We start from the raw sequence: 25,613 nt of genomic DNA, 5'->3' as shown, positions 1-25,613 counted from the left end.
TGGCCCAGAACTGGTGGGAAAGGTGGATGTCCCGTCCATGACTTGCTCGTGGTTGCACAGGGAAGCTGCAAAAGATGAAGGAAATGGAGTCCCCTGTCACCTGGGACCACAACCAACTGGCCACCTTTCCTTGTCTCTGGCTCTGCCCATCCATTAGCATCACTCCCTTTATTCCCCTGGACTTTTCCCAGCTCTGCATCTTGCTGAGCTGTCTCGGCCTCTCTGAACCTTGCTTGCCCGAGCGGAACCGCTGGGGACCGTCTCAGCGGTTCAGCAAATACAGCTTCTGCAGCTGCTTTGGAGAATAGTCTCTTCCCGTCAATGCCACCTGGCCCCGGCAGAAGCGATGACCCAGGTTGCCTGAAACAGGGGTCTTTCTGTTCCAGCCAGCACCGTATGTTTGTGAGTTGCACAGAGATGATTAATATATTACACAGTGTACTTAGGACAGGTAAAACATCAAGTCTATCCTGACTTTACATATCTGTGGTGGCTGCCTATGACTGCAGAGCTTATCTTAGGTTTAAACATTAATTGAAGCCCTGTGGAAAGTCTGTCCAAGCGCTGTCCCGCTTCAGATGCAGCTGCCAATGTCAGGCGTCGGGGAAATTTGGAAAGCGGTTGGTGATTTTGGGCCATTTCAGAAATGGCTGGTGCTGCTCACCTTGTTTCCCTGCCTCAGTGTGGCTTTCCACCAGTTTTGCCAACTTTTTATGGTTCAACATGTGCCGCACCGCTGCGACACCAGCTGGATCCGTGCCATCGGCCCCAACCTGACGGAGGAAGAGCAGCTGAACCTCACCCTGCCCCGGGACGCAGACGGGGCGTACGAGCAGTGCTCCATGTACTCGCCGGTGGACTGGGACCTTGGCTCCATCATGCTGTATGGCCTGAACGCCACGGAGAAGTGCAGCAATGGCTGGGTGTACCCCTCAGCACAGCCGCCGTCCCTGCTGACCGAGGTCCGTATTCGCCTTTTGACACGCTGGGGATGTGGAAGGGATGGGACACCCAAACGGCCGCCCTGTCCTGGAGTTCAGTCAAAGCTGGTGCCGGCCATGGTGCAGCTGGGTTGGGCTGAGATTTAGATCAGGTGTATTTTGGGGACCTTGGCTCCACCACCCAGCCCCCAGGTGTGGTTGTGGAGGGGTTGCATGCAAGCAGGCTGCAATATAGATGTCAGCGATGCCACAGGCAGAGCCAGTGGAGAGATTATTCGCTTCTGGTGGGATGTTTTGGGTCTCCCTGCCCCAGCTGCCCCTCTGCAGACAGGGGGTAACCTTCCATCTTGTCCCTGTGCCCAGCTTTGTGCTTTGGACACCCTGGCCAGGGGGAGGAGGCAGAGCTCAGCACTTGGTTTCTGCTCCCACGCATGCTGGGGAACTCTCAGGGTGAGCAGCTGTGGGGTGTCTGCCTCGGGGTCTCGGTGTTGCGACTCCAGCTCAGGGTTGTCGCAAACAGCCTGAGTTCCTCACTGCTCCTCGCTCTGTGCGGAGCCACCAGGTTTGACGAGGAGAGGAAAGCTTGCAAAGCCACACATCTAACAGGTCAACAGGAGCCTCAGCAACAGCAACAGTGCTCCAGTGAGCAACGCTAAACTTGTTTCAGTGCATTCTGACCTCTCTATTTCCCATACATGTGACTGTTTCTATAGATGCCCTCTGGAGGCTGGCAGTTGCAGAACATCTCTTTAACAGAAACTGCTTGGCCCAGGAATCAGTGTTGCACTCATCCTTTTTCCTCTGCGAGGGCAGGCAGTCCAGGATGAAGCAACCTGCCGGGACTTCTGTCCCAAGTCCCACTTTAAGCAAAATTTTCCAACCAGGAGGCTCCCCTGGCGGTGCCTGGGCTGGGGGGTAGTTCTGCGGGTCCCAGTGCTTGGGAGAAGGTCACCACTGACTGCCCCATGGGCTTGTCCCACCTCTGACTTCTGGGCTATGTGCATACCATGGAGACTTGCATCCTTGGAGGTGGTATCAGAAAGCATCTGGAGCCTGTCAAGAACAAAAGCATCTGTGTTTCCTTCCTCCAGTTTGACCTGGTGTGTGACAGGAAGGACCTGAACGACATCTCCCAGTCCATCTACATGATGGGGCTGTTCTTGGGATCCATGATTTTTGGGCCACTAAGTGACAGGTAAGGAGACGCAACCACCCGTCCGGGGTCTGTGCAAAGCCGGCGGTGCACAGAGCGGCACGCTGCTCCGAGCCTGCCTGGGCACTGCACTCTGTGCATTTTGTCACCGCTCCTCACTAACAGGGACCCTGACCAAAGTCCTCAGGTCCCGTGAGGATGTGGCAACACAGGGGGTGGAAGGGAGAAGGGCACAGCGTGCATGCAGGGTGCTTCACAAGTCAACCCAGAGTCTAGTCTGAACCTTACCACCCTCAAGAGCGGGGGATACAGTCACTGAGTAACCCGCGGAGCTCGTCCCCATCTCCACAGGGTCTCTCCAGATACTGACTGTGTCCTCCCTCTTCCTTCACAGGATCGGCCGCCGGCCAGTCATTCTGATCTCCATCTTCCTCCAGGGCTTGTTTGGTGTAGGAATTGCCTTTGTGCCCCATTTCTATGTGTACATGGCCTTCAGATGTGTCGTGGGGGCTTCTGTGTCAGGGATCACCATGACGATACTGGCTTTAGGTGAGTAGGATGCCCATGCCCTGAGGCAGACAGATGTGGCCTCTCAAGATGCGACAGGAAAGGTCTGTAAAGAAATAAAAATCATCATGTGTGACTTGAAAAACACCACGGTGAGGACAGGTCTTGCTCTGCGCTGTCTGTTGGCACTTTGGCATCTCCTCAACCCTAAGTGAGAGCCCCAAGGGAGAATCTCTCCCATGCCAGTGCTCAGAGGAGGGCAAGGGGACAGCCTCCCCGCTCAGGAGGTCAGTGCAGGGAGAGAGCCCAGTGGCTCTGGGACACGATCGATTTGGGCCCCAGCTCTGCCCCAGTGAGGGGCTCTGTGGACACTGAGAGCAAAGAGGTGACATACCTGAGCTTCATGTCCTCTTGCAGAGGACCAGGACACCCTGACGATACGGAGAGGTGAGCATCTCATGAAACACTGGTGACTTGCATGTGTGACTGATGCCAGAGCTCTGACTACCCATCTCCTCTCCTCACCTCCAGGAGAGCTCTTCTGCAGGGGAAACGCCCTGTTTGCAACAGGGGAAATCATTTGCATGGATGACTCTGAACTTCCATTCTTCTTTTCAGCCACAGAATGGGTTGGTGTCTCCTCCCGGCCAAAGGCAGTGCTTATTTCTCACTGCTGTTTCGCCATCGGACAGATGATTTTGGCTGGCTTGAGTTATGGTATTCGCAACTGGAGGCTGCTGCAGATTGCGGGATCTGCTCCTATATTTGCCTTATTCTTCTACATCTGGTAAGTTGGACGTGGGCAGAGCTCTTTGCAGACACAACAGCAGCAAGCATGAGGGATGGCAGTGAGAAGGCAGCAGTTCAGGAGCAGGTTGGGTCTTTCCCATCAGAGTGCAGATGCTGGAGGGGCTTCTGCGGAGCTCAGCACATCTCCCTGGGGCACTGGACCTCTGAGAGCAGCAGCTGCTTTGCTTCAGGTCTTCAAATGTGGCCTTTGAAGCCTAAATGTAGGCCTGGAAAACCTGACCTGAGGAGGTATTTAGATCCATCCATCACATGTGATGCCCATTGCTTGCTGGACGTGGTTGCAGGGAGATGGGCTGTGGGGAAACTCAGCAGGTCACAGCAGCATCTCCTGATTTCACCTCCTTGGCAGGGTGCTGCCAGAATCAGCTCGGTGGCTGGCGACAAAAGGCAGAATAGAAGAAGCTAAGAAGGTCCTTCAGAAGGCGGCATCCATCAACAAGCGCACCATCTCACCAGGACTCCTTGAGCAGGTACCTGTAATGGCATGGGGAACTGCTTGTTGTCGTCAGAGACTTTCCTCTGCGCTTGGGTTTGTAGCAACCCCTGGAGCTGAGGTCATCCGATAAAATTCTTCCCATGCCTGCTGGGGATGATTTGGGGATGGACTGTAGGCAGCTCCATCTTCAGCTGCGTTGTACAGAGACAAGGTCAGGGTAGAGGCACAGCTTCTGCTGAGGCTGAGCCTGGAGCTTTCTGGAGTCCACCTTGGGAAACGGAAAGGACTCAAATGCTTCCCTGGCTTTCCTTCTGTCAGGATTGCAGGAGTGTTGAAGATGAGCACGAGGTCTCTGTTTAGTTTGTGGTTTTCCATGCATAAATGCCTGAAAGGGGCTTACCTTCTTGCTCACCTCAAAGTCCCTACATTGGGGAAATATTCTTCCCTAGGAACCTCTTAGTCATCAAACCAGTGCATTGGGCACCCAGAGCGCAGATGCAGGAGCCCAGTCCCACTGGGCTGCCCTCCCTCCCGGAGCAGCTTGGGGTCACAAGGCTGTCCTGCTGAGGCTTTCCTTGGACGGCAGATGGAAAAGGAGCTAGCCATGGGTTTCCTTTGCCTGGTTTGACTCTTTGACTTTCTGCATTTTGAAGTTGAAGCCTGAGAAACAGACCAAGTCTGGAAGTCCTCTGGATCTCTTTCGGAAGAAACACCTCCGGAAGGTGACTTTAATCATGTCGTGCGCCTGGTAAGACATCCCCTGGTCCCCTCTTTCCAAACTTTTAGGTGAAGAAAAGAAGGGATTGATGGTTAGCCATAACTGTAAATTCACCTTGTGGTTTTTGGGTGTTATTGATGGGTGTTTCTGCTTCTGGCTATTCAAGATCCTATGCAGTTTGTGCAAAAGGTTAGAGCCATTCCAGCTTTGGCAGTCCTGTGGTGTTTGTCTGGCTTTATGTCCCCTTGGAAATGCCGTGGCTTGGTCAAAATGTCATTGGAGATTAACATTGTATTTGCTCACGGCCAATAGATATGCTTGCACATGGCCAATAGATATGCATGCTCAGTGCCACTGTGCCCATCTTTCAGGTTTGTGAACAGCCTTGTCTACTACGGGCTGAGTCTGAACGTGACAAATTTTGGTCTGGACATCTACCTGACACAGCTTGCGTTCGGAGCAGTGGAAATCCCAGCCCGTATTGGTTGTATCTTCATTCTGCAGTGGTTCGGGAGGAAGAAAAGCCAGGCTGTTCTCCTGCTGCTGAGTGGCCTGGTGTGCCTGATCATCACTGGCATCCCTGAAGGTGAACAACCTCTTCCCATGCCGAGAGGACAACCTCTGGGACAGGGAGGCACAGAGCCCCAACCCTTCCCTTGCTGGTGCAGCTCCTGTCCTCCCAACCAGGCCGGCTCGCTGCTCTCAGGGCTCGAGCTGACCCTGGTGCCATGGCCACAGGTGACTTGGTTAACTCCCCAAGGCCCGTTCCGATCAGCAAGCTATTGCTTGCCGATGTGATAGGAGAGGGTAGAGCTGAGCCCGGCAGGCCAGCTGTTAGCAGAGTCGTCCTCTGGGAAAATTGACATGTGGGGCGGTGAGACGACGGATGCCAAGTGCACCGGAGCTGCTCCTGGTCCCACGTTCGGGCACCGTTCAGAGGCGACGGCTCGTTGCCGTGCGTCCCCAGCCTCCATCCCCGAGCGGTGCCGGGTCCTCCCTCGTCCCACAGCGCTGGCGTCTCCTCCTCCCCTCAGACCAGCCCGTGACCACCACCGTCCTGGCCGTCCTCGGCAAGTTCGCCGCCTCGGCCTCCTTCTCCACCTCCTACGTCTACTCGGCAGAGCTCTTCCCCACGGTCGTCAGGTGAGGTCTCCCCCCGCCTCGGAGCTTCCTTCCGCCGGCAGCCGCGGAGCGAGAGCCCGGCTGGCGCCCACGGCCGCGCTGGGGCCCGCGGCGGCCCAGGGGACGCCGAGCCCTGCCCGCGCCTCCCGCCGCCCCTCGCTCCCCCAGGCAGACCGGCGTGGGACTGTGCTCCATGTCGGCGCGGCTGGCGGGGATCGTGGCCCCGCTGACCCGCCTCCTGGGCCGGTACCACCGCGCCGTCCCCATGGCCATCTTCGGGAGCGCCCCCGTGGTGGGGGGGCTGCTCTGCCTCCTCTTGCCCGAGACCCGCGGCACCGACCTGGCGGACGACACGGGGGATGGCTGCTCCCCGACGGAGGTGGGGACCCGGCGGTGCCCGTGCCGCCTCTTGGGCAGGGACGTGGGGTGCCAGCGCCGCGGGCGGCCATCAGCGCTGCGTGGGTTGGGGGTTTCTTGGAGGGCTGACAGCGGTGGGAGGGCAGGGAGAGGGGCTGCCCCACTGCGGAGGGAGAGGAGGAGGCCCCGGAACCATGCCCATGGTGGTCATCCCTTTGGGATGCAGGGAATCCAGGAACGGCCGGTGCTTCGCTTGCCTCCCCCTGCCCTCCCCAGGGAAGGGCCGGTGCTCGGAGCCATGTCCTCTGGCTTTTGGCTTCTAGTCGCTCCCAGCTCCCGTTCCCTGCGGGACCGGGTGGAATTGCACCCCGATACTTTTGTTGTCGTGCTGGGAGAAGGGTGTCCGCAGGGGCCCAGAGAGCGAGTGGTGAACGGCAAGCCAGGTTGCTAAAGGCTGCGTGTGTCAGAGAAGGCTGCCATCAGCTCATAATGGGTCTGCCTTTGCTTTTAAACCCTTTTCCCTTTCATTAGGTCTGTGAAAATGCCAACAGCAGCTCTGAAAATGGACGCATAAAAGGAAAAGGAGGTGGCCGAGACAATGAGCGCACAAAGACCACTCACTTCTAGCTGGGCCTGCAAGCAGCCATAGCTAAAGGCAACCTAGTGCTGTGCTGGCACTGAGGACAGGCAGGTCTCCGTTTGCAGGACACCACCACCTCTCAAGCGGTCACTGCCAATTCTTAGTTTTCCTTTTCTTTTTTGCCTTCCTGTATCTCCCTCTATAGCTTGTCCTCAGGCACTGCATGCTGACTCTGGTGTTCAACAGTGCTCTCGCTGGAGAAAATCTAATGCTTTTCATTTAAGGGAAAAAAGAAAGAAATCAGAAACCAGGGTGGAGGCAACATTTTATCTTCCTTTTGAGTCTGTAAACTTTGCCCAAGCGAGACACCTGCTAGAGCATTGAATAGACTTGCAACAGAATACTGTGCTCACTAAAGAGAAAGCCAGAGCAGATGCAGCATGGAAAACAATCTCACACTTGCAAGAAGGAGTGATTTCTCTTGACTGTCTAGCATGATCTTCTCACCTTCTCTTAAAAACACTCCTTTTTATTTTTTTTTAAAAATTTCAGACACTCAGCTGAGGAAAAAGAGATGCTTTGGAAGAAACAACAAGCAGTGAGCAAGGATGTCTAACAGGCAGCAGAATTTTCACCTTAGTGCTGGTGGCTTTGAATTAAAGCATGTCATGATGCTTTGTGCACGGAAAATTGTGCTGTCGGGCTGTGGTGTAGGACAGCATTAATTTGTCTGTTCCAGGAAACTGAGAGATGTTGTGGTAGTTGGTCTCAGAAGAAAGTGCAAATCTTTCTGGGAACTATATCAGGTCTGTCCTACTCTGTTCTAGTCTATTGCTTCTTGCTGTACCCATTTCTGTCTTTAAATGGTTTAGGACCACTTTTGTCTTATACTGTGATGAAAAAACATGTGCTTTTCCTGTGCTTCCCCTCCTCTTATCTCCTGTCCCTCAAGATGACTTTCTTTTACCACTGGCTTGGTACAGATGAAGCCCAGAAGTTAGGCAGTGGTGGTGTTCCAGCTTTGTCTGTATACAGCTCAAAGGCTATTTTCTGGTAGTGTCAAGAAGCTTTTCAAGCAGACTTTATTTCTTCTCCCTGTTGTCATGCCTGCATGTTTTCCATGGATCAAAGTACCTCACAGATATGCAGTTTGATGAAGACAGAGTTTTGGATAAAGTCAGTGACATGCGACAATGCCCCACCAGGAGGGGCTGCCTGTGGTGCCATCTTCTCTCTGGCACTGCTTTTCAAAGGATTTGCTGTGGTGCTCCTGTTCAGTGGCCCTGAGTATAGAGGAGCTCAGTCCTTTGCCCAAGGGCACTTTTTCCTTGGCAAAGGCTGAGGGCTGGCTCCTTTGGGCTTTTATGGAAAACAAAGCGTTGAGGGTAAAGGCTGAGGGAAGAGCTTGGAGCAAAAGGAGTGAACCATGGCTCCTTTTGGGAATTCTGCTCTGAGACGCTCTGTTTCAGGTTGCCTCAAAAATAAAGGTGTCCAGGCACATCTGATGTACTTCTGCTTCCATCTCATTCATGCGTCCAGTAGGTTGAAGGTCCATTTCATCTGCTCTTCTCTAGATCACTGCACCTGGTTAGTTTGAAGACCACTGGACGGTGCACTTTTGGCTGAAGAGCACCTGTATAGCTTGACTCATGGTGTTTTGCCCAGCTCAGCAGAAATGGGAGGATGTCCAAAAGTTTTGCTGTGCCTTAATGTCACTGCTACCTGGTCCATGCATCGTCTTGCACTGTAACAAATAGAGCTCACAGTACGGAGTCGAGCTAGGTGTGGTGGAATAGCATGTGAGAATGCAAACACACTTTTTCATACATAAAATTGGATGTTTTGGGCTCTCATCATGATGAGGCTATGGGCCAAACGTAAAAAGTGCCCCAGGTGACCTGAAGGGATAACTTAAGGGAAGAGGATGACCCCATAGCCAAGGGGAGGGAGCCAAACGGCTGAAGAGAAGGTGAGAACAAAATGGGATAGCGAGGTTTAGCTGGGAAAAGCAGAGACAATCAGCGCATCCTCGGTGTCAGTGACACCAACAAACGATGCTGCAACCCTGATTCCTGGCTGTGGGGCAGAGGTGTCAGGATCCTGGACCTTGCCCTTTTTCTAGAGGACATTGTCCTCTCCTTCCTCCTGACCCCGTACTGGGAAGGCCCCAGGTCCATGACTAGAGCAAAGCTTGCAGAAAGGGACCCAGCAGGGAATGGCTGAGGAGGCGAGGAGAAGCAGCATTCTTGCTGCTGTCATGACGTTGTGCGATGGGTCAGTGCCAAAGCCCAGATCCTGCAAATGCCCTGCCCCGTCTCCAGCCATGGTCAGGTCCCATGTGACACTGGGGAGATTTTGTGCACCAAAGCCAAAGCAGAAAATGAATATCACCTCCAGGCATGTCCAGCCCGGACTTGGGACACCGCAGCCTTCAAAACACCATTTAGTACAGCACAAAGCAATTGGAAACAAAAGGATGTTGCTGCAAGGCTAACTGACCAGCCTTCTTCTTTGACCAAGAGCAGTGCTGTGGTTTGAGGAGATAGCTTCATGAAAGGACACCAAATACATTCTCTGCTTGCAAACAAGTAGCGCAGGAGAAGAGGCCAAACTTCTCTTTCTTTTGCGTGGCACTAGATGACACTAAAATGTTGCGGCTGAGCTGGCAGCAGCCAACCAAAGACACTGTTAAAGACTGGCCATGACTGGGGAATGCTGTCCAGGTGCCCACTCAGTTTAACTGACATTGAATTGTAGTGTACACTACACAGTTCAGGAAGCTTCCACAGCTGCTACTAGAGCAAATAAATATAGATCGTTCATCTGAAGACTTGGAAATAAAAAAAAAGTCCTAATTGAACCCAGTCATTCTGCTTTAACACTCTGTTTCTGCATTGTTTGTGGCTGATGGAAACCAAACACGTTTCCATCTGTGTGTTAAATTACAGGCTTACAATTTCTGTGTAGAAAACACTCCAGAGCCAATAGCAGTTACAAAGGCCAACTGTGAAACAGTAGGAAAAAAAAAAATCAACACCATTTATTATTCACATATTGCATTACAAGTGTCTCTTATCAAACGCAGAGTATAATTTATATTATTCATGTAGAACCTCAAATTCAACACCACACAGAAATAAAAGCTAAATACGTGTGTGACAGGGTTTCAGTGACATCCTGATCAAATGTCGAGGCTTGGACCGACGAGAAGGCTGATGACCCAAGCGATTAGTGCAGGAGGGACACAGCCCGGTGCTCGCTTGCCCAGTACTACCACTCTACTGGCGATTCTTTATTGCTGTAAAACACGACAGGGATGGTTCCACGGGTACCAGTTTGCAAAGGACTGGGAAACACGTCGGGAGGAGGACTCGCGCAGCCAGGCATAACAGACCGGGTTTCAGGAACAGTTTGAAGTGCATCTTTTCCAAACGCAGAGTGACACAGATCTCCTCTCCCTCTGACCACAAATATTTTGTTGATCATCTGAAAGACCAGTTTCCAGACAGCAACGCCTCACCGGTCTGCTTAAAGAAAGATTGGGTGAGACTGAAACTTTAGTATATGCCTGTCCATTCATCACTTGCTCTCTGAGCATCTGTAGACATCCCTCTCCAAGTCTACTCCATCCTCTCTGGTGACTCTCTTGGACAAAATTTCCAGTCTCTTGCTGCTGAAGACAAGAAGGAGAGAGGAAGAGATGATAGTGTATCCATTCTGGTTTCTGACATATTTCTCTTTGCCTTAAATTTTCAGCTTTGGATTTTTTTTGCCTTAAATTTTCAGCTTTGGATTTTTTTTGCCTTAAATTCAGAGCTCCGGGTCCCCACCTCCGTCGGGGAGCAGCCATCCCCCGTGTCGTCCGCCAGGTCGGTGCCGCGGGTCTCGGGCAAGAGGAGGCAGAGCAGCCCCCCCACCACGGGGGCGCTCCCGAAGATGGCCATGGGGACGGCGCGGTGGTACCGGCCCAGGAGGCGGGTCAGCGGGGCCACGATCCCCGCCAGCCGCGCCGACATGGAGCACAGTCCCACGCCGGTCTGCCTGGGGGAGCGAGGGGCGGCGGGAGGCGCGGGCAGGGCTCGGCGTCCCCTGGGCCGCCGCGGGCCCCAGCGCGGCCGTGGGCGCCAGCCGGGCTCTCGCTCCGCGGCTGCCGCCGGCCGCGGCGGAGGGAAGCTCCGAGGCGGGGGGAGACCTCACCTGACGACCGTGGGGAAGAGCTCTGCCGAGTAGACGTAGGAGGTGGAGAAGGAGGCCGAGGCAGCGAACTTGCCGAGGACGGCCAGGACGGTGGTGGTCACGGGCTGGTCTGAGGGGAGGAGGAGACGCCAGCGCTGTGGGACGAGGGAGGACCCGGCACCGCTCGGGGATGGAGGCTGGGGACGCTCGGCAACGAGCCGTCGCCTCTGAACGGTGCCCGAACGCGGGCCCAGGAGCAGCTCCGGTGCACTTGGCATCCCTCGTCTCACCGCCCCACGCGTCAATTTTCCCAGAGGACGACTCCGCTAACAGCTGGCCTGCCGGGCTCAGCTCTACCCTCTCCTATCGAGTAGACTTGGTTTTGACAACTGTCCCCCAAGCTGTTGGTTTCATTTGCCCCATGTAGAAACCTTGTTTAGTCATAAAACTAGATCTAAACTGCAGTGTCTTGGAGAGAATCCTAAAATAGATTTGGTTTAGAGAGTACCCTTAAGAAAAACATAGCACCTTATGCACACAGACATACAGAGCACACAGGATTAGGGGATAAGAAATGACACCAGCTTGGCTTTACCCGAGGTTCTGATGTCACTTGAAAAGCAGATTGACCTGATTTCTGCTGCATGTCTGAGCTGCTTCCTGGACAGACTCCCTGAGTGTTTTGTATCTCTATTCGTGGAAACGGCAAAGCTGGATTGCCCTCGGTGTATGCAATTCAGTGTGGAATTTGGCAAAGGTCTCCTGGCCGCTTTCACCAGAGCGATAAGGACGCGTCACTAGACTCTGACCTGCTCACTTCATGTCTCCTCTCAAATTCTTTGTCCTTCAGTCTCAATCCAGATAGTATGTCTGAGCCCCCAACAAAGTCACTGACGGCTCACGCAAGTCTGGGCTGGTGTTTCATGCGTGGGTATGGCACTGGCATGCTTATGGAAGTGGGAAGAGGGGTAGAAGATAGGTTCTTAAAACATCACCCCCTAAGCTGGCGTGGGGGAGACACGTCAGACTGGTTGATGCTATTGGGAGTAAAGGAAGAGAGGAGTAAATGTTACTTAGATTTGTGTAAATTTGCACCAACGATGCGCCTGTATCATGTGCACGCTCCACACACCCAAGCATATCACTGGGCTCTGGATCTACGTCCTTGGATGAGAAGACCTGCTATTATTCAGAGACATGCCTCGAACAGGAGATCGAGCTAAGCAACCTCCAGAGGTTCCTTTTACCCTAAATCCATCACTGGCCAGGTCATGGGATGACTTGGCCAAGGAGATCCACCCTGGCAGAGGAATTTTGACCCTGTTCTGCTGAACAGGGAGTAGGTGCCTTTTCCATCAGTGTGCAACAAGCTGGAGTCTTCAAGCTTACCCTGTTGTGCGTGGTTCATGGTCTTCCCTCCCACTCCTCAGCCACCAGCATCTCCTGTGGCAAAGAGTTCAGATTTTGACTAAAAAACTCCTTGGGGGTAACCCAGACATGACTGCAGTCTCATGCGCTAATGCAGATGTGACTTCTTGAGGCTGTTCTTCCTAACGTCACCAGACTGGCTCTTCTGAAGCCCTGGAAAAGCTTCAGTCCCTTGTAAACTCTGTCACCCTAAAATGACATTTCTCATTGAAAGACATTGTTCTTATGACTGTCTTCATCATTTGGGGCTGAGTGGGTCAATCCTGCATGGTGGAGATCTCTCAGGGACAAAGGCTGGGTCAGCCCTGCAAACCTCTGTTTCCTGGAGCCCCGCTGCTAGAGTTTCTGTGCTTATTTTTCTCTGGCCAACAGTTTTGCCCAGGTGGATTACTAATGCACCAAAGCCTCTTGAAAATGGAAAAGCCTCTATCAGAGGGCTTGAGAAATCAGCAGGTCTCAGGGAAGACCTGGGATGGACAACTGGAAAGCCTGTACATCCACATACAAATGTCAAGGACTAGGGGAAAGGAGAGGGTGCACCCAAGATAGTTGTTCAGAAAAAGAAACCATTGCCTGGGGAGGAAGGCTGGTGAGGGCAGTAGGGCACTGATGCATGAATTCAAGGACTTGGCTTTTCTCTTACACAGCTCTGAACATCAGGAGTGACTGTGGTTGGAGACCGACTTGGACACCTACATGTTGGGGTGAATCGCGGCCAGAATGGATTCGTACCCACCAGCTGTGGTGCTCCTGTATTTTCCCTCTTCCTCTTAGTGCTGGCAGGGAGAGGTCAGGTTTATGAGTGTCATGTGCTAGTGACAACTTGGTCTGGGGTGTCACTCAGAGTGTCTTTGGCACCCCTGTAACAGGCCACCCCCTCCCCACTGCTTCAGCGAAAGGTGCTTGATCCCTGCAAGCCTTTAGGTCTCATTTCTCCATCTCTAAACACAGCTTCACCAAGTTTCAGGCAGGTTGGTGAGATGGCATCTCTGTCCCAAGTCTCTTGCCCCATCCCAAGCTGAGACCGACTTCAGCATCTAATGAGTCATGTAACTTTCAAGGACATCTCTCTTTTCCCTGATTCCTGTTGATTGAACAGTCTCCCTGCACAGAACACTGACACACTGCTTTGCAACAGAGGCAGTCATTAAGCAGCTTTATTCCTCCAGCAGATCTGACAGAGCCAGGGTTATTTCAGCACTGGAAAGGCAGGAAGGTTTGGGTTTTTTTTAACTTTTATTTTAAAAATTAATTATTTTAACATCTTTTTTTTTTTTTTTTTTACAGACAGCTGATTAAAACAGGTGAAGTGATATGCTACACAATCCTTTTCATAATACATGTGTTCTTTCTTTGACTCTCTGAGGTTTCTGGTGAGCTTGGTTATTATTAGTATAATTGTTAACTCCTATAACATTTATGTTATGACAGCAAAGGGCAGTCAGGGAGGGTCAGAGTGCAACCGCACAGGGAGAGCAGATGTAGTGATGTGCCCACACCCCAAGACTTCAGGAGACCTCGGTTCCCTTTCCTCCTCTGCCCTTCTGACCGTGTGACCTTGGCAAGGTCATTTCACTTATCTTTGCTTATCATCCTACAATGAGGCTAATGATGGCGACCTCCTATGTGAAGCGATTTTGCAGTCTACTGTACTGAAGGAAAAAATATAATGGGGGGAGTGAGATATCATTATTATTAAGTGTAGGCAAGCCATATGGTGAAAAGGTGTATGAAGTTTTGGGTTGGATTAATCTCTGGATGTCTAAATGTAGTTGTCTATATGTGAAATATAGATACTTAAGGTTGCACTGTAGTTAGTGAAGATTGATCGACACAGTTAATAGAGTCCAGAGAGCTGTTAGCTTTTTGAATGCACTTGTCTGTTTTAGGGTGGGCTGAATCACTCCCCAGACTGTACTTACCAATTCTCCATTGACTCTGATGAGGGCTTAAGCATCTGGTTTACATTAAAACACTAATATTGTAGACACCTAAACCTAATTTTGAGACAAACCTTCACCCTGCCCCCCCCTCAGCTTTGCCTTTGCTCCTTGTGGCCAAGGATTTGGTTCCTTCCTGATAATGGCATTCTCTTCTCATTTGAGCTTCTAGTATTTGATTAGCTTGTTGCTCATGGCTGCTTGCTGGCTGGAGGTCTGTCTCCCCTCTGCCATGCAGACAGTGGCCATGCAGACATCTTCTGAGGGACCTCAGCAGTAGATTTTGCAGAAGATCCCCTCTGCAGAAGACCCTGGGTGCAGAGAAGGGGGTGCTGGTTGGTGTCTCCTTGGAGGTTCCTCACAGTGAAGCCAGTTCTTGCAGTGTTCTTTTTTGGGCACTGAGCACTGACCCACTATGACCAGGATAGAGATCTTAAATTTAGCTCCTTAAGCCATTAATAAACCAGCCTACGCACAACTGAATTTGTTTCGTGCCAGAGGAGTGAGGGATTTCTAAACTGATTTAATGAATCAATTTTTGTCCCATATCAGCTAACTTGTGCTGCAGGGGTGGGTGCTTTTTTAAATGTTTTTTTTTCAACTATATAAAGAACTCCTGGTCTAAAAGGCCATCATTTAACACATTCAGGTCTGCAGAAGACAGACTTTTGTAATCTTCAACTCCTGATGTTTTTCTGCTCGTGTTCATTTTTTCAGGAGCCTCCTGGCCCATTTTGGTTGAATCAACATTGAAAGGATCAAAGACACCCTGATTAAAGGTTTCAGAAGCATGGCTGGGGAACATGTGCATTGGGGGGAAATTGTCTTCCTGCGTAGAGAGGTGCTTGTTTGTTGAGCCTTCAGCACTGAGACCCAATCCAAATGTATCTTCTGCAGTCTTTGGAGCCCGGCATTGTGGATCCAACTGCTGCAGCAGTGCACAGCTCTGAATCCCTTCTGGGTCTCTAATATTAGTCTCATCCTGTGCAGGAAGAAGCGAGAGACTGGAGGTATCCCACAACACTAGTGGGACATTTGTTTCTGCTGGGATTTCCTGGCATAATTCTGAAGGATTTGGATCAAAGCAAGGTGGAGTTTCTGCCTCTGAATTTTGCAAGGCTGAATTTGGGGTTTTACTTGCTATGCTGGGAAAATCTTGTCCTCCAGAAAAGAACAAGTTATTGTCCTCCAGAAAATCCACGTTGTCTAACTGAAGCTCAGTTTCCTTGGGTAACTTTTCTGAATTGCCTGGTGAAAAAAATATCCCATCCTCTATCACTGCGTCCTGGACATCCAAACTCACTAGGTTCTGAATTTCTAGTAGATGATCATCATGATGATTTCCTTCCCTGATGAGATTTTTGCTGTTATCAGCTGCAGGCATAAGCTCTGGACGAGGATGTAGAGGGTTAGTTCCACTTTCCGAGGTTACTGCAGCTTCTTTCTGATTTTCCTGTGCTGGCATGAGAGAGGGCCAACAGCTGTCCTGTTGCTGCTGAACCTGACTATTTAAATCCAGTTGATCATGAATGTCAAGTTCAGTTCTCTCACGTTTATCATCACCTGAAATGATTGTGCCAGGAGCTAACAACAGGGTGTCAGTCTCCTTGCCCTCAGAAGAGTCTGAGAAGCCTCCAGAGCTCTCCTGGATATGTTTAGGGAAGACCTCCATCTTTCCTGGCTGTGGCAGCTGATCATTCTTGGAGGCCTTTTGTTTTGCTTGGCTGGAGGGGCTGAGGAGGACCTGGGGCTTTTCTGACCTGTCGTCAATATTTGTTTTTTCTGAGGACATTGTAGTTTTTTCTTGTTGACTCTGCTTCTTCTCTGAGGAGTAACCAAACAAAGTGACAAGGGCTGACTGGGGCTTAGTGGGTTTCCTCTGGGTTGTTGTTTCCTTCTTGGGAGTGCTGCCTTTGTCTTCAGAACCAAAAAGCGTAGTGAAGGGTTTTTTCCGAAGCCTGAAACCTTTACCTAGCATCTCTCTGCAGGCTTGACTGCTTCTGGTCTCTTTGCTCTGGGCACCAGGCCTTGAGGTATGCACAGTGCTTTCCCCTGGGAGTTTCAGACCAATTTTTTCTTCATCCACTGGATGACCTCCAGATTTGTCTAAGGATAAATTTGGTTTGGAAGAGTCTAATGTCTTGGCTGGTTGCTCAGAAATGTGAAAGAAGTTTCCACCAAGAACTTCTCTGGGATCCTTTGACTTGGAGTTGTTGACTTCATCATGTGAGGGCCAAGTGGCACAGATTCCTTTCAGAGGTGTGTCTGCTGATACTGGAAAATCCTTGCCAGGTGATTTTATATCATGTCTCAAAATATCCTCATGAGACTTAGTTATCAGTGGGCCACTTGTGCCCTGAGGTTCTGTTTCTTGTAGACAGGACACATTGTGGTCATCTGTCTTATCTGGCAAACCAGGTGAAGAGACTCTGCTCTTTTCTGCTTTGTTTTCCTGAGATGTATGCTCAGGACTAGGCTCTTCCAGAAACCCTGACGTACTTACTGGTATCACTTCCTTTGTCTTCTCAAATGCTGCCCCTTTGCTCTCAATTCCACGCAAATGACTTCTGCTGGATGGCTGCATGTTTTCCCCCAAAGTTACTGGTATCTCTTTCCCAGGGAACTCATCAGTGTTTGCCTCTGATTTCTTATTCACCAGCTCAGCGATCTCAGGTGATACACTCAGCCCTCCTGGCTCCAGGGAGCCAGGAGGTACATAAGGGATCCCTGACACACCGGAGAGGCAATGGGCTTCTTCAGCTTCATTTTCAGGGGGATCAACCCCCTCAGCTCCACATTTTAGCTCTACGCTTGTAGTGTTTCTGTTTTCGGGCTCTCCTGGCACACAGATGGGCTGTGGGCTGTTCATTCTCTCTCCAAGATGACGCTTGTCTCCTGCAGTAGCTGGAGCGGCTGTGGTCAGTTCAGGCTCGTCATCTGTCATTGCAGGCATTATGCGTCCTTCGTTGGATGTGCTTATAGACCCACAGACCTCATTTTCCTTCACTGGGAGCTCTGCAGCAGAGAGGATGCAGTCCCCTGTGCCCCCCAGATACCTCCAGTTGGTGGGTTTAGTGCTTTGACGTGTGGTGTGGTAGACAACAAGTGAGCCACGAGGCAGGGCTTTCACAGGCTCCAGGACTAGAGGGGAGGAGGCAGAGGCACGTCCTTTCTTCAACTGGGCTTTGCCCTGCTGGATTGCAGCCACTCGCTGGGACACCTTGCCCCCTCGCTTCCCTTTGGACACGTCCCCACCCCCAGTCTTTTCACTGTCTTTCTGTTCTCCGGTCTTGGGCCAGGAACACGCTTGCTTTCTTTCCTTGGTATAGGTGACACCAGCTAAGAAGCTTCCCTTCTCCACTGCTGCCTCCTCTGCTGATTTTCCCTCCTGACCCCTGAGCATCCTCCTGCCTGCCCTGCTGCCCGCAGCCTGGTAGGTTTGCAGGCTCAGTGTGGGCTTTTCCCAGGAACACGATCCCTTTCCAGCTTTTCCATCTACAGCCAACAAGGCTGTTTCTGAAGGCGGCCAGCTCATTCTGAGCTTGTTCCCTAAGAGGACAGACCTGTTGTTCAGCTCTTGCCTGTGCTCAGTCAGCCGCAAGCTGCACCGTGCATCGAAGGGTGTGAGTTTCTCTCTTGTTTCAGTCTTCTTTTTGGCCCTGTTAGACCAGTCCTGGGGTTGTGGTCCTTTGCCTACCATCATGACTTGCTGAACCTGCTGGTCTCCTAGCCAGTGCTCAAGTCTTTCTGTCTCACTTCTGCTTTTAGCTCCAGCCATCTGCTTGTAGTGGACTTGGCAGTAAAACACCCCATGGAGGGCAGCATAGTTTTGCAAGCTGGAAAACACACATTAGCATAGCTGTTAGTAGCTGTGTGGGAGGGAAGGATTAACAGTAGCACTGATGGACAAGTTTTCAGCAAAATTGTTCTTCAGTGGAAACTGTTGGGGAAGGGAGGGGGTTTGAAGAATGAAACCTTTCAAAAGTAGTGTCGTTTTTTTGAGGATATGTTTGATATTTCTTTCAAAAACCAAAACGTGAAAAATTAAACATTTCCTTGCAGTACCTCTGGGAGCTGTAGTCCAGGTTATGTGCAATCCCTTCCTCATTTATGGGCCGGGCTTCATACCAGCACTTCATCTCTCCCCCTGTATGCGCAGCATGGACCATATGGGTAAAACTGCACAGGACTCCCATAATACAACAACTGCATAGTGGGAGAAAGTCTCTGTACAGCTGGGGGGCCAAGAGGATGGCAAGCAGCCTCGCAGAAAAAGACCGGGGTGTCTTGGTGACTGACAAGCTGAAAACAAGCCAGCAGTGTGCCCTTGTGATAGAGAAGCCAACTACATCCTAGGTTGCATTAGCAAAAGCCCAGCCAACTGGTCAAGAGAAGTGACTGTTCCTCTGCATTTGGCACTTGTAGGACCACATGTGGAGTACTTTGTCCAGTTTTGGGCTCCTCAGTGCAAGAAAGCCATTGACATACTGGAAAGAGTCCAGCAAAGGGCAGGGGCCTGGAACACGTGTCATCTGAGGAGAAGCTGAGAGCTGAGTTAGCTAGGTCTTATAAGGAGAAGGTTAAGAGGGAGGAACTTATAGCTGTGTGTGTCTATTTTATGGGAGGTTATAGAGAAGACAGGGCTGGAGTGCGCTTGGAGGTGGGCAGTGACAAGATGAGAGGCAATGGGAACAAGTTGTAACATGGGAATTTGTGATGAGATATAAGTAAAAACCTTTTCGCTGGTGGTCAAATCTTGAAAGAGGGGTCCCACCCATGAGGCTGTGGAATCTCCATCCTTAGAGTCATTCAAACCTCTCCTGGACATGTTCCTGAGCTACCTGCCCTCCTTGGACCCGCAGGAGGCTGGGTGGAGACTTCCAGAGGTACCTTCCAACCTACCTGACTCCATGAACATGAGGCACTCAAATGATTCCTCCAATTAAATTCTATATCATCATTCCCAAATTCTAAATATTTCTTGTATTTTCAGCTCACGCTTGCACCACCATGCAGATTCTTGACCCACAGATGTCTACAAGCTTGAGGTGAGCAGTCTTCAGACTCTAGTGATGGAGAGGCAGATTGCATCAGGGAATATGTCTACCCTTTCTCATTTCCTGATGCCTGCCCTGTTGGAATTACCCTTGGACTATTGTGATGGAAACTACTTGGACACCCCTTAAAAATAAATGCACCTGGGTCCTACCACTCACCTCAGCTTCTTTCCACAGACCTGGCAGCAGAAACACGAGCGGTGCACACAGACTTTGTCAGTGACCACCCGCTCCATGGCGTAGACAGGCTGCAGGCATGAGGCACACACTTCTTTCAACATGGGCTGAAGAAGAAGGAGAAACTGAAGTTAAATAACTCTGAATCATGACCACCTGGAAATGCAGCTGTAAGCTAATTTGCTGGATCTTCTGCTTGTGTTGGATTTTCTTGTTGATGTTCTTTTGGAGATCTGTTGTGAGAATTCAGATTCCTGTCTGACTCAATTTACTTGTCATCTTGGATAGGTCAGCATTAATTTTCAGTCAGGACAGAATGACAAGACACCTTTGAACCCCTGATGAGAGAATTTATTTATTTGATTAGAGCAAATGATTCACTCAGTTGAATCATTTAAAAGCCTTGAGTGAGGTAAGAAACATTGTTCAGAGGCTCTGACTCAAAAACTCTGGTCGGGCAGCTCCTGAAATCACTGATATCATATGGCTGCTCACACAGATCACATAGTCCAAACCCTAAAAAGGAAACACATTGCAGCATTAAAGCTTCCACAGCTCCATAAACCTGGTGGTTTACTCTGTGGACTGTATTTTATGCCGTGACCTGATTCCCCAAACACCACTTTATGTGTGTATTGGTTTTGTGTGGCAAGGTTTTGGTAGCGGGTGGGGTTACAGGGGTGGCTTCTGTAAGAAGCTGCTGGAAGCTTCCCCTGTGTTCGACAGAGCCCATACCAGCCGGCTCTAAGACAGACCCGCCGCCGGCCAAGGCCGAGCCAATCAGCGATAGTGGTAACGCCTCTGTGATAACATTTTTAAGAAGGAAAAAAGTTGGGACGGCGGTATTTCGGCAGCCGGAGAGAGGAGTGAGAACATGTAAGAGAAACAACCCTGCGGACACCAAGGTCAGTGAAGAAGGAGGGGGAGGAGATGCTCCAGGCGCCGGAGCAGAGATTCCCCTGCAGCCCGTGGGGAAGACCATGGTGAGGCAGGCTGTCCCCCTGCAGTCCATGGAGGTCCACGGGGGAGCAGATATCCACCTGCAGCCCGTGGAGGACCCCACGCCGGAGCAGGTGGGTTCCCGAAGGAGGCTGTGACCCCGTGGGAACCCCGCGCTGGAGCAGGCTCCTGGCAGGACCTGCGGATCTGTGGAGAGAGGAGCCCACGGAGCAGGTTTTCTGGCAGGACTTGTGACCCCGTGGGGGGCTCACGCTGGAGCAGTCTGTGCCTGAAGGACTGCACACCGTGGAAAGGACCCATGCTGGAGCAGTTCGTGAAGAACTGCAGCCCGTGGGAAGGACCCACGTTGGAGAAGTTCGTGGAGGACTGTCTCCCGTGGGTGGGACCCCACGCTGGAGCAGGGGAAGAGTGTGATGAGTCCTCCCCCTGAGGAGGATGAAGCGGCAGAAAATAACGTGTGATGAACTGACCGTAAACCCCATCCCCGTCCCCCTGTGCCACTGGGGGGGGTTGGTAGAGAATCCGGGAGTGAAGTTGTGCCCGGGAAGAAGGGAGGGGTGGAGGGAAGGTGTTCTGAGATTTGGTTTTATTTCTCATTACCCTACTCCGGTTGATTTGTAATAAATCAAGTTAATTTTTCCCCAAACTGAGTCTGTTTTGCCCGTGACGGTAATTGGTGAGTGATCTCTCCTATCCTTATCTCGACCCACAAGCTCTTTGTTATATTTTCTCTCCCCTGTCCAGTTGAGAAGGAGGGGGAGTGATAGAACAGCTCTGGTGGGCACCTGGCATCCAGCCAGGGTTAACCCATCACAATGTGAAGAGCCCAGAGAATCTCTCTGGAAAGCATTGCCAAGACCAGCTATTTTATTAGTGGAGAGAGGATGGGAATAAAGAATCTTGGACATGAGCCTAGCTGCTGAAATAGCTCCAGGTTGTCTTCACGGTCAAGTAATCCAGAGGATGCTGGTGGCAATTCAGATATCTCTGTGCACTCCTTTTCACTGTGGTGCAAAGCAGAGGCTCAGCTTCCCTGGTGAGTCCATCTGCAAGTCAGGTCTGTCCAAAGCTCCCAAAGGAGCACAGCTGAGCCTAACCTAACTCTGACTGACCAGGTCAGTGCTCTGAGTACTGATACTCCCTCACATGAGGGCATCTCTGCCTCTTTGTTTAGGGGTAATTTGCCACAGTTTGATTCGATAGAGTTTTGCTGGTGCTCTCTGATCCCGTTCAATATGTGGTCACCCTGGTTTGCAGTGTTGTCAGCTCAGAGTAAAGGCAACTTTACTTTCTGCTCTTATGTGGAGTGGCCTGATGGCCAGATTTTTAGCTTTAACCAGAGGAAACAGGTTGCCCAGAGAAGTTTTGGACGCCCCATCCCTGGCAGTGTTCAAGGCCAGGCTGGATGGGGCTTTGGGCAACCTGGTCTAGTGGAAGGTGTCCCTGCCCATGGCAGGGGGGTTGGGATTATGTGATCTTTAAGGTCCCTTCCAACCCAAACCATTCTATGATTCTGATTCTATGAAACATGAAAGGTGTTTCTGTATCTCAAGAGATGAGTTAACAAGGGAACAAGAACCCTGTCTTTTATTTGCAACAGACACCAATTTTTTTTTAATTACCTTCATTTTGGCTGAACATACCAGTAGGGTTAGGTCATCTTTGTTTTGCTATGACAACACTTAGAAGAAGAGTTTAACATCTTTGGGTTTCTTCCCTCTCTCTAGGGGGAAGTATACAAGCAAACCCCCTGTCTTTCCTTCAGTCTCCAATGATCTCAGCACACCTCTGCTATTCCAGTCCTCTACAGAGAGAAGACCGTAGTTCTGTAAGTGTCTACATATGTAATGAGTGTCTAAACTCCCAGTGTACTCAGTGGAGGTCCGGTTAAGGGAATCTAGAAGGTGATGCATCTATCCTAAAACAGGCCCATGTGGTTGGATGAAATCAGTCAGTTAGGCAAGATGAATTTCACCAATGTGACTACAGAACTGTGCTAATGCCAATGGGAGGGCAGTGCTGGTGAAGGTGAAGCAGAAATATGTTTTTGTGCAAAGATAAGGTAGATCCTTCAAGCGGAAAATGGTAGCAGAAACCAGGTGAAAAGTGATGCTGTGTTAGTGGGTCTCTCCAAGAGAAATCGAAGCTCTGCACCTTTGGCATGGATGTCATTTCACTGGAGGAAATGAACAGGCTATTTGGCAAAGAACAGTGAGTGGTGATGGGCAGCTGCAGGAACACAGCATCATCTGTGACGATGGAGCAAAGTGCCAGTCCTGGCGATAATAAATCTCAGTCAATGGATCAACTTTGCTGTATTTGGCAGTACAGATCTCAGTTACTTCTAGATACTCCACCAGGCATTTCCTCTGACAGTGACAAGCTCTCATACAGCACGAAGGTGTGTGTCCTGGCAGAGAAAAGAGTAACGGTTGACATGTCTCTGTTGCATAAGAAAAAAATACTTTCCTTTATTCATACCAAGGAAGGAAGCAGAGCTGTTTAGCAAACAAACAAGATCTCTCTACTCTTAGATGGGAATGAGTGCATGTACTCCTGGAGTGTGTTTCCAAAGTGGGATAATCTTTTATAGGTCTCTTTCACCAGGGGATTTATTTTAAGTGCTCACGGTCTGATGCATGGCAAATACTCTTGCTCTTCAGAGGTATTTTTATCAGCCCCAGGAATAAGCCTTCCTAATGGTTTGGAAGATAGAGAGGTGATTAGCAGCAATTGAATGGCACTGTGGGCAAGGAAATTATCTTAAGTCTTCTGTGAAAAGCAGTTACAGAGTGTTCCTAGAAGGCTCTTCTAGCACACTGCTGATTACTGCCATGCTGAAAGTTGCAGCTGGCTTATCAGTTGTTGCCTTTTTTTCCGTAGGTGAATTAAAATCTTTATAAAATCCTAAAAATAAGAGGGGTCAGCCTGAACATGCCTGTGTTATTGACAGGTGGAGAAGATGGTGACCACAAAGCTTTCTAACCTAAGACTGAGTATCCTCAGGGAGACCAGTGGCTGAAATGGAGCTGGGAAGGGTAGTACTTGATGTAGGCACTTCAAATGTGGCATATTTCATGTCTACTGCTGCAAGAGAACCAGATCTGTAGCTGAATTTTTCCTTTGACCACTCAAGGAGGTACAGTTAAGACAAGGCCATCTGTCCTCTGGCCACCGGCCCAGGTAATTCTCCCAGCCATTTTGCTCTTGAAAATATCTACCTAGCACCGTGTAAGAATGTAGCGACCCACTAGGGCAAAGAATGGTGAACAATGTCATGCCTTGTATCCAAAGATCACAGAAAAACTATGACAACTCATTTGGGATTTGAAAGTTTGTATATGCTCTGCTGGTTTATTATTGCAAAGTCTGAGAATATGAGCTGATCCATCAGCTTGTATTTGAGTTTCAGATCTTTGCATTTGTTTTTTTCTCCAGCTCTTTCAGTGTTTCAAGGAGCCATGTATGGTCCTGAAATAATGCAGCATCTGTCCCGTCATGATATTTCAGTTCCTGGCTGATGGAAATACCATGAAAGAAACACAACTCAAATGATCTTAGCCTCATAAATGGCTCATTGAGACATTTAGAAATCCTGTAAAACCAGAAACACAAACAATAAGATCAGTATTTTTAAGCACTGGCAGTGCAGGATATTTGGGTTTATTTGAGTTCCTGTGGAATAATTTTCATTGCCCAAGCAACCTGTTTGCAACTTACTAAAACTGCTCTGCAACTGTCCTTAAAAAGAAATGAAACAAACATGTGTTACGGGCATCCTGAAACAAGTTAAGATGAGAAACAATCAAGGATAAGAAAGCAGTGTTGGAAAAATTTTGAAGAGCAGCTCCAAATTACTAATTCTCCCCTGTTTCTATAATTAGTCCTACTAAAACAATTGGGAAAGTCTAAGCAGTTATTTCTGTGAAACCAGAGAACCATACACTCAGTTTATGATGATCTGTTCTTCTACCTCAACCTTCGGCATACTCTTTGGTGGAACTGATAATTATATTCTTTTGGCATACCTAACTTGCAAATTTATGGGGTCCTAGAGGCAAACCAAAGAGCTCTGGGTATGTGCCTGCTTTTCTGGGGGTTGAAACAGAACTTCTACTTGGTCTGCAACACCTTGAACAAGGTAATGCATGATGTGAGATGTTATTTGCTATTTCAAAATGTAGCTATGGACTCGGGGATGTGAAGTGGTAGATGCTGAAACAGTCCCTTCCTCCCCAGTGTCCTGCTCTTCAGTCGTCAGTGTGAGCTCTTTTCCCTCAGAGGAAAAAAACCAAAACATTAACCACAATATCTTACTGAAACATGGTGGTTTTTTGAATAGGGTTACTGTCCCCTTCTGCAGAAGAGTAAACTGATGCACTGAGAGATGAAGTGGCTTGCCATAGACCAGCCAGAAGGTCTACAGTCAGACTCAGGGGTGAGTAGCCAGGCAGTAGGACACAGCTCCCTGAGAAACCATCCAGTCGCTCTGTAGGCTCCTCGCCTTCTCCCACATCTGGAGCAAACTCTGTGCTTGCTCGCCTCATTCCCAAACTGAGGCCAACCTCTGATGTGAGGTTGAGGCACAGCACTGAGCAATGGCTGGTTCATCAACTGCCCCTCCTTGTAAGGCTTATGGAGGCACAAAACCTCTGCTGCCTTCTCACATGGAGGAAATGGGTACAGGCAAGTGTTCAGACCTTTCTTGGTGTATACATCCTACTCAGTCTCCACACACCTGCACAGGGTCCTGGATAGGGTGGTGCATATCATCCTGAACTCCACTCAGTTTTCAGACAAGAGTATGAATGCTGATTGCCGCAGGGCCGTTAATCTGCCCACGTTGTAAAGAAGATGTAGACTAAAATCCCTCCAGTGATTTAGAATGCTCTCAATATGTGATTCAACTAATTCATTGAGGGATGCTTTCTAGGTACTTTGAAAGGAACCAAGCACTTAACAAAAGAAACTCAACCACACGAAAGTATTTTTAGAGGTAATGTTTACCTTCAGAACGCAGCAATAGAAGTTAAAAAAAAAAAAAAAAGCCACAAAATATCTAAAATCTTGAGTTGAGAATGTACAAAACAAAGTCATAATAAAAAGAAAATTGCTTTACAAAGTCTCAAAATGAATTTAAACAGTAAACATGTATGAAAGCATGGAAAATCTAAAATAAGGCTTTTGTATGTATTGAATAATAAATTACAATTTGAAAAATAAAGAAAGGAAAGCAGTAACCATTCTGACT

The 25,613-nt window shown here is 49.8% G+C and overlaps 1 protein-coding gene across 2 annotated transcripts; it reads left to right on the top strand.

Moving 5' to 3' along the window:
- The first annotated feature begins 525 nt into the window (after nt 1–525).
- LOC128150900 (solute carrier family 22 member 13-like) lies at nt 526–8,133 on the top strand. 2 transcript variants are annotated; one of them, XM_052807642.1, is made up of 10 exons: nt 526–962; nt 2,033–2,136; nt 2,489–2,643; nt 3,220–3,388; nt 3,761–3,881; nt 4,501–4,595; nt 4,937–5,151; nt 5,575–5,708; nt 5,856–6,066; nt 6,576–6,638. In XM_052807642.1, exons 1-10 carry the CDS (start codon nt 579–581, stop codon nt 6,581–6,583), a joined length of 1,596 nt encoding a protein of 531 aa, XP_052663602.1. In that variant the 5' UTR covers nt 526–578; the 3' UTR covers nt 6,584–6,638. The 2 variants fall into 2 exon arrangements, with proteins under 2 accessions (XP_052663602.1, XP_052663591.1); XM_052807631.1 differs by having other exon boundaries at nt 527–962; nt 5,600–5,708; nt 6,576–8,133.
- The last annotated feature ends 17,480 nt before the right edge of the window (nt 8,134–25,613 follow it).

Source organism: Harpia harpyja, chromosome 1, assembly GCF_026419915.1.
Source record: "Harpia harpyja isolate bHarHar1 chromosome 1, bHarHar1 primary haplotype, whole genome shotgun sequence".
NCBI classification, from domain to species: Eukaryota; Metazoa; Chordata; class Aves; order Accipitriformes; family Accipitridae; genus Harpia; species Harpia harpyja.
This window is presented reverse-complemented; position numbering and strand designations above follow the sequence as displayed.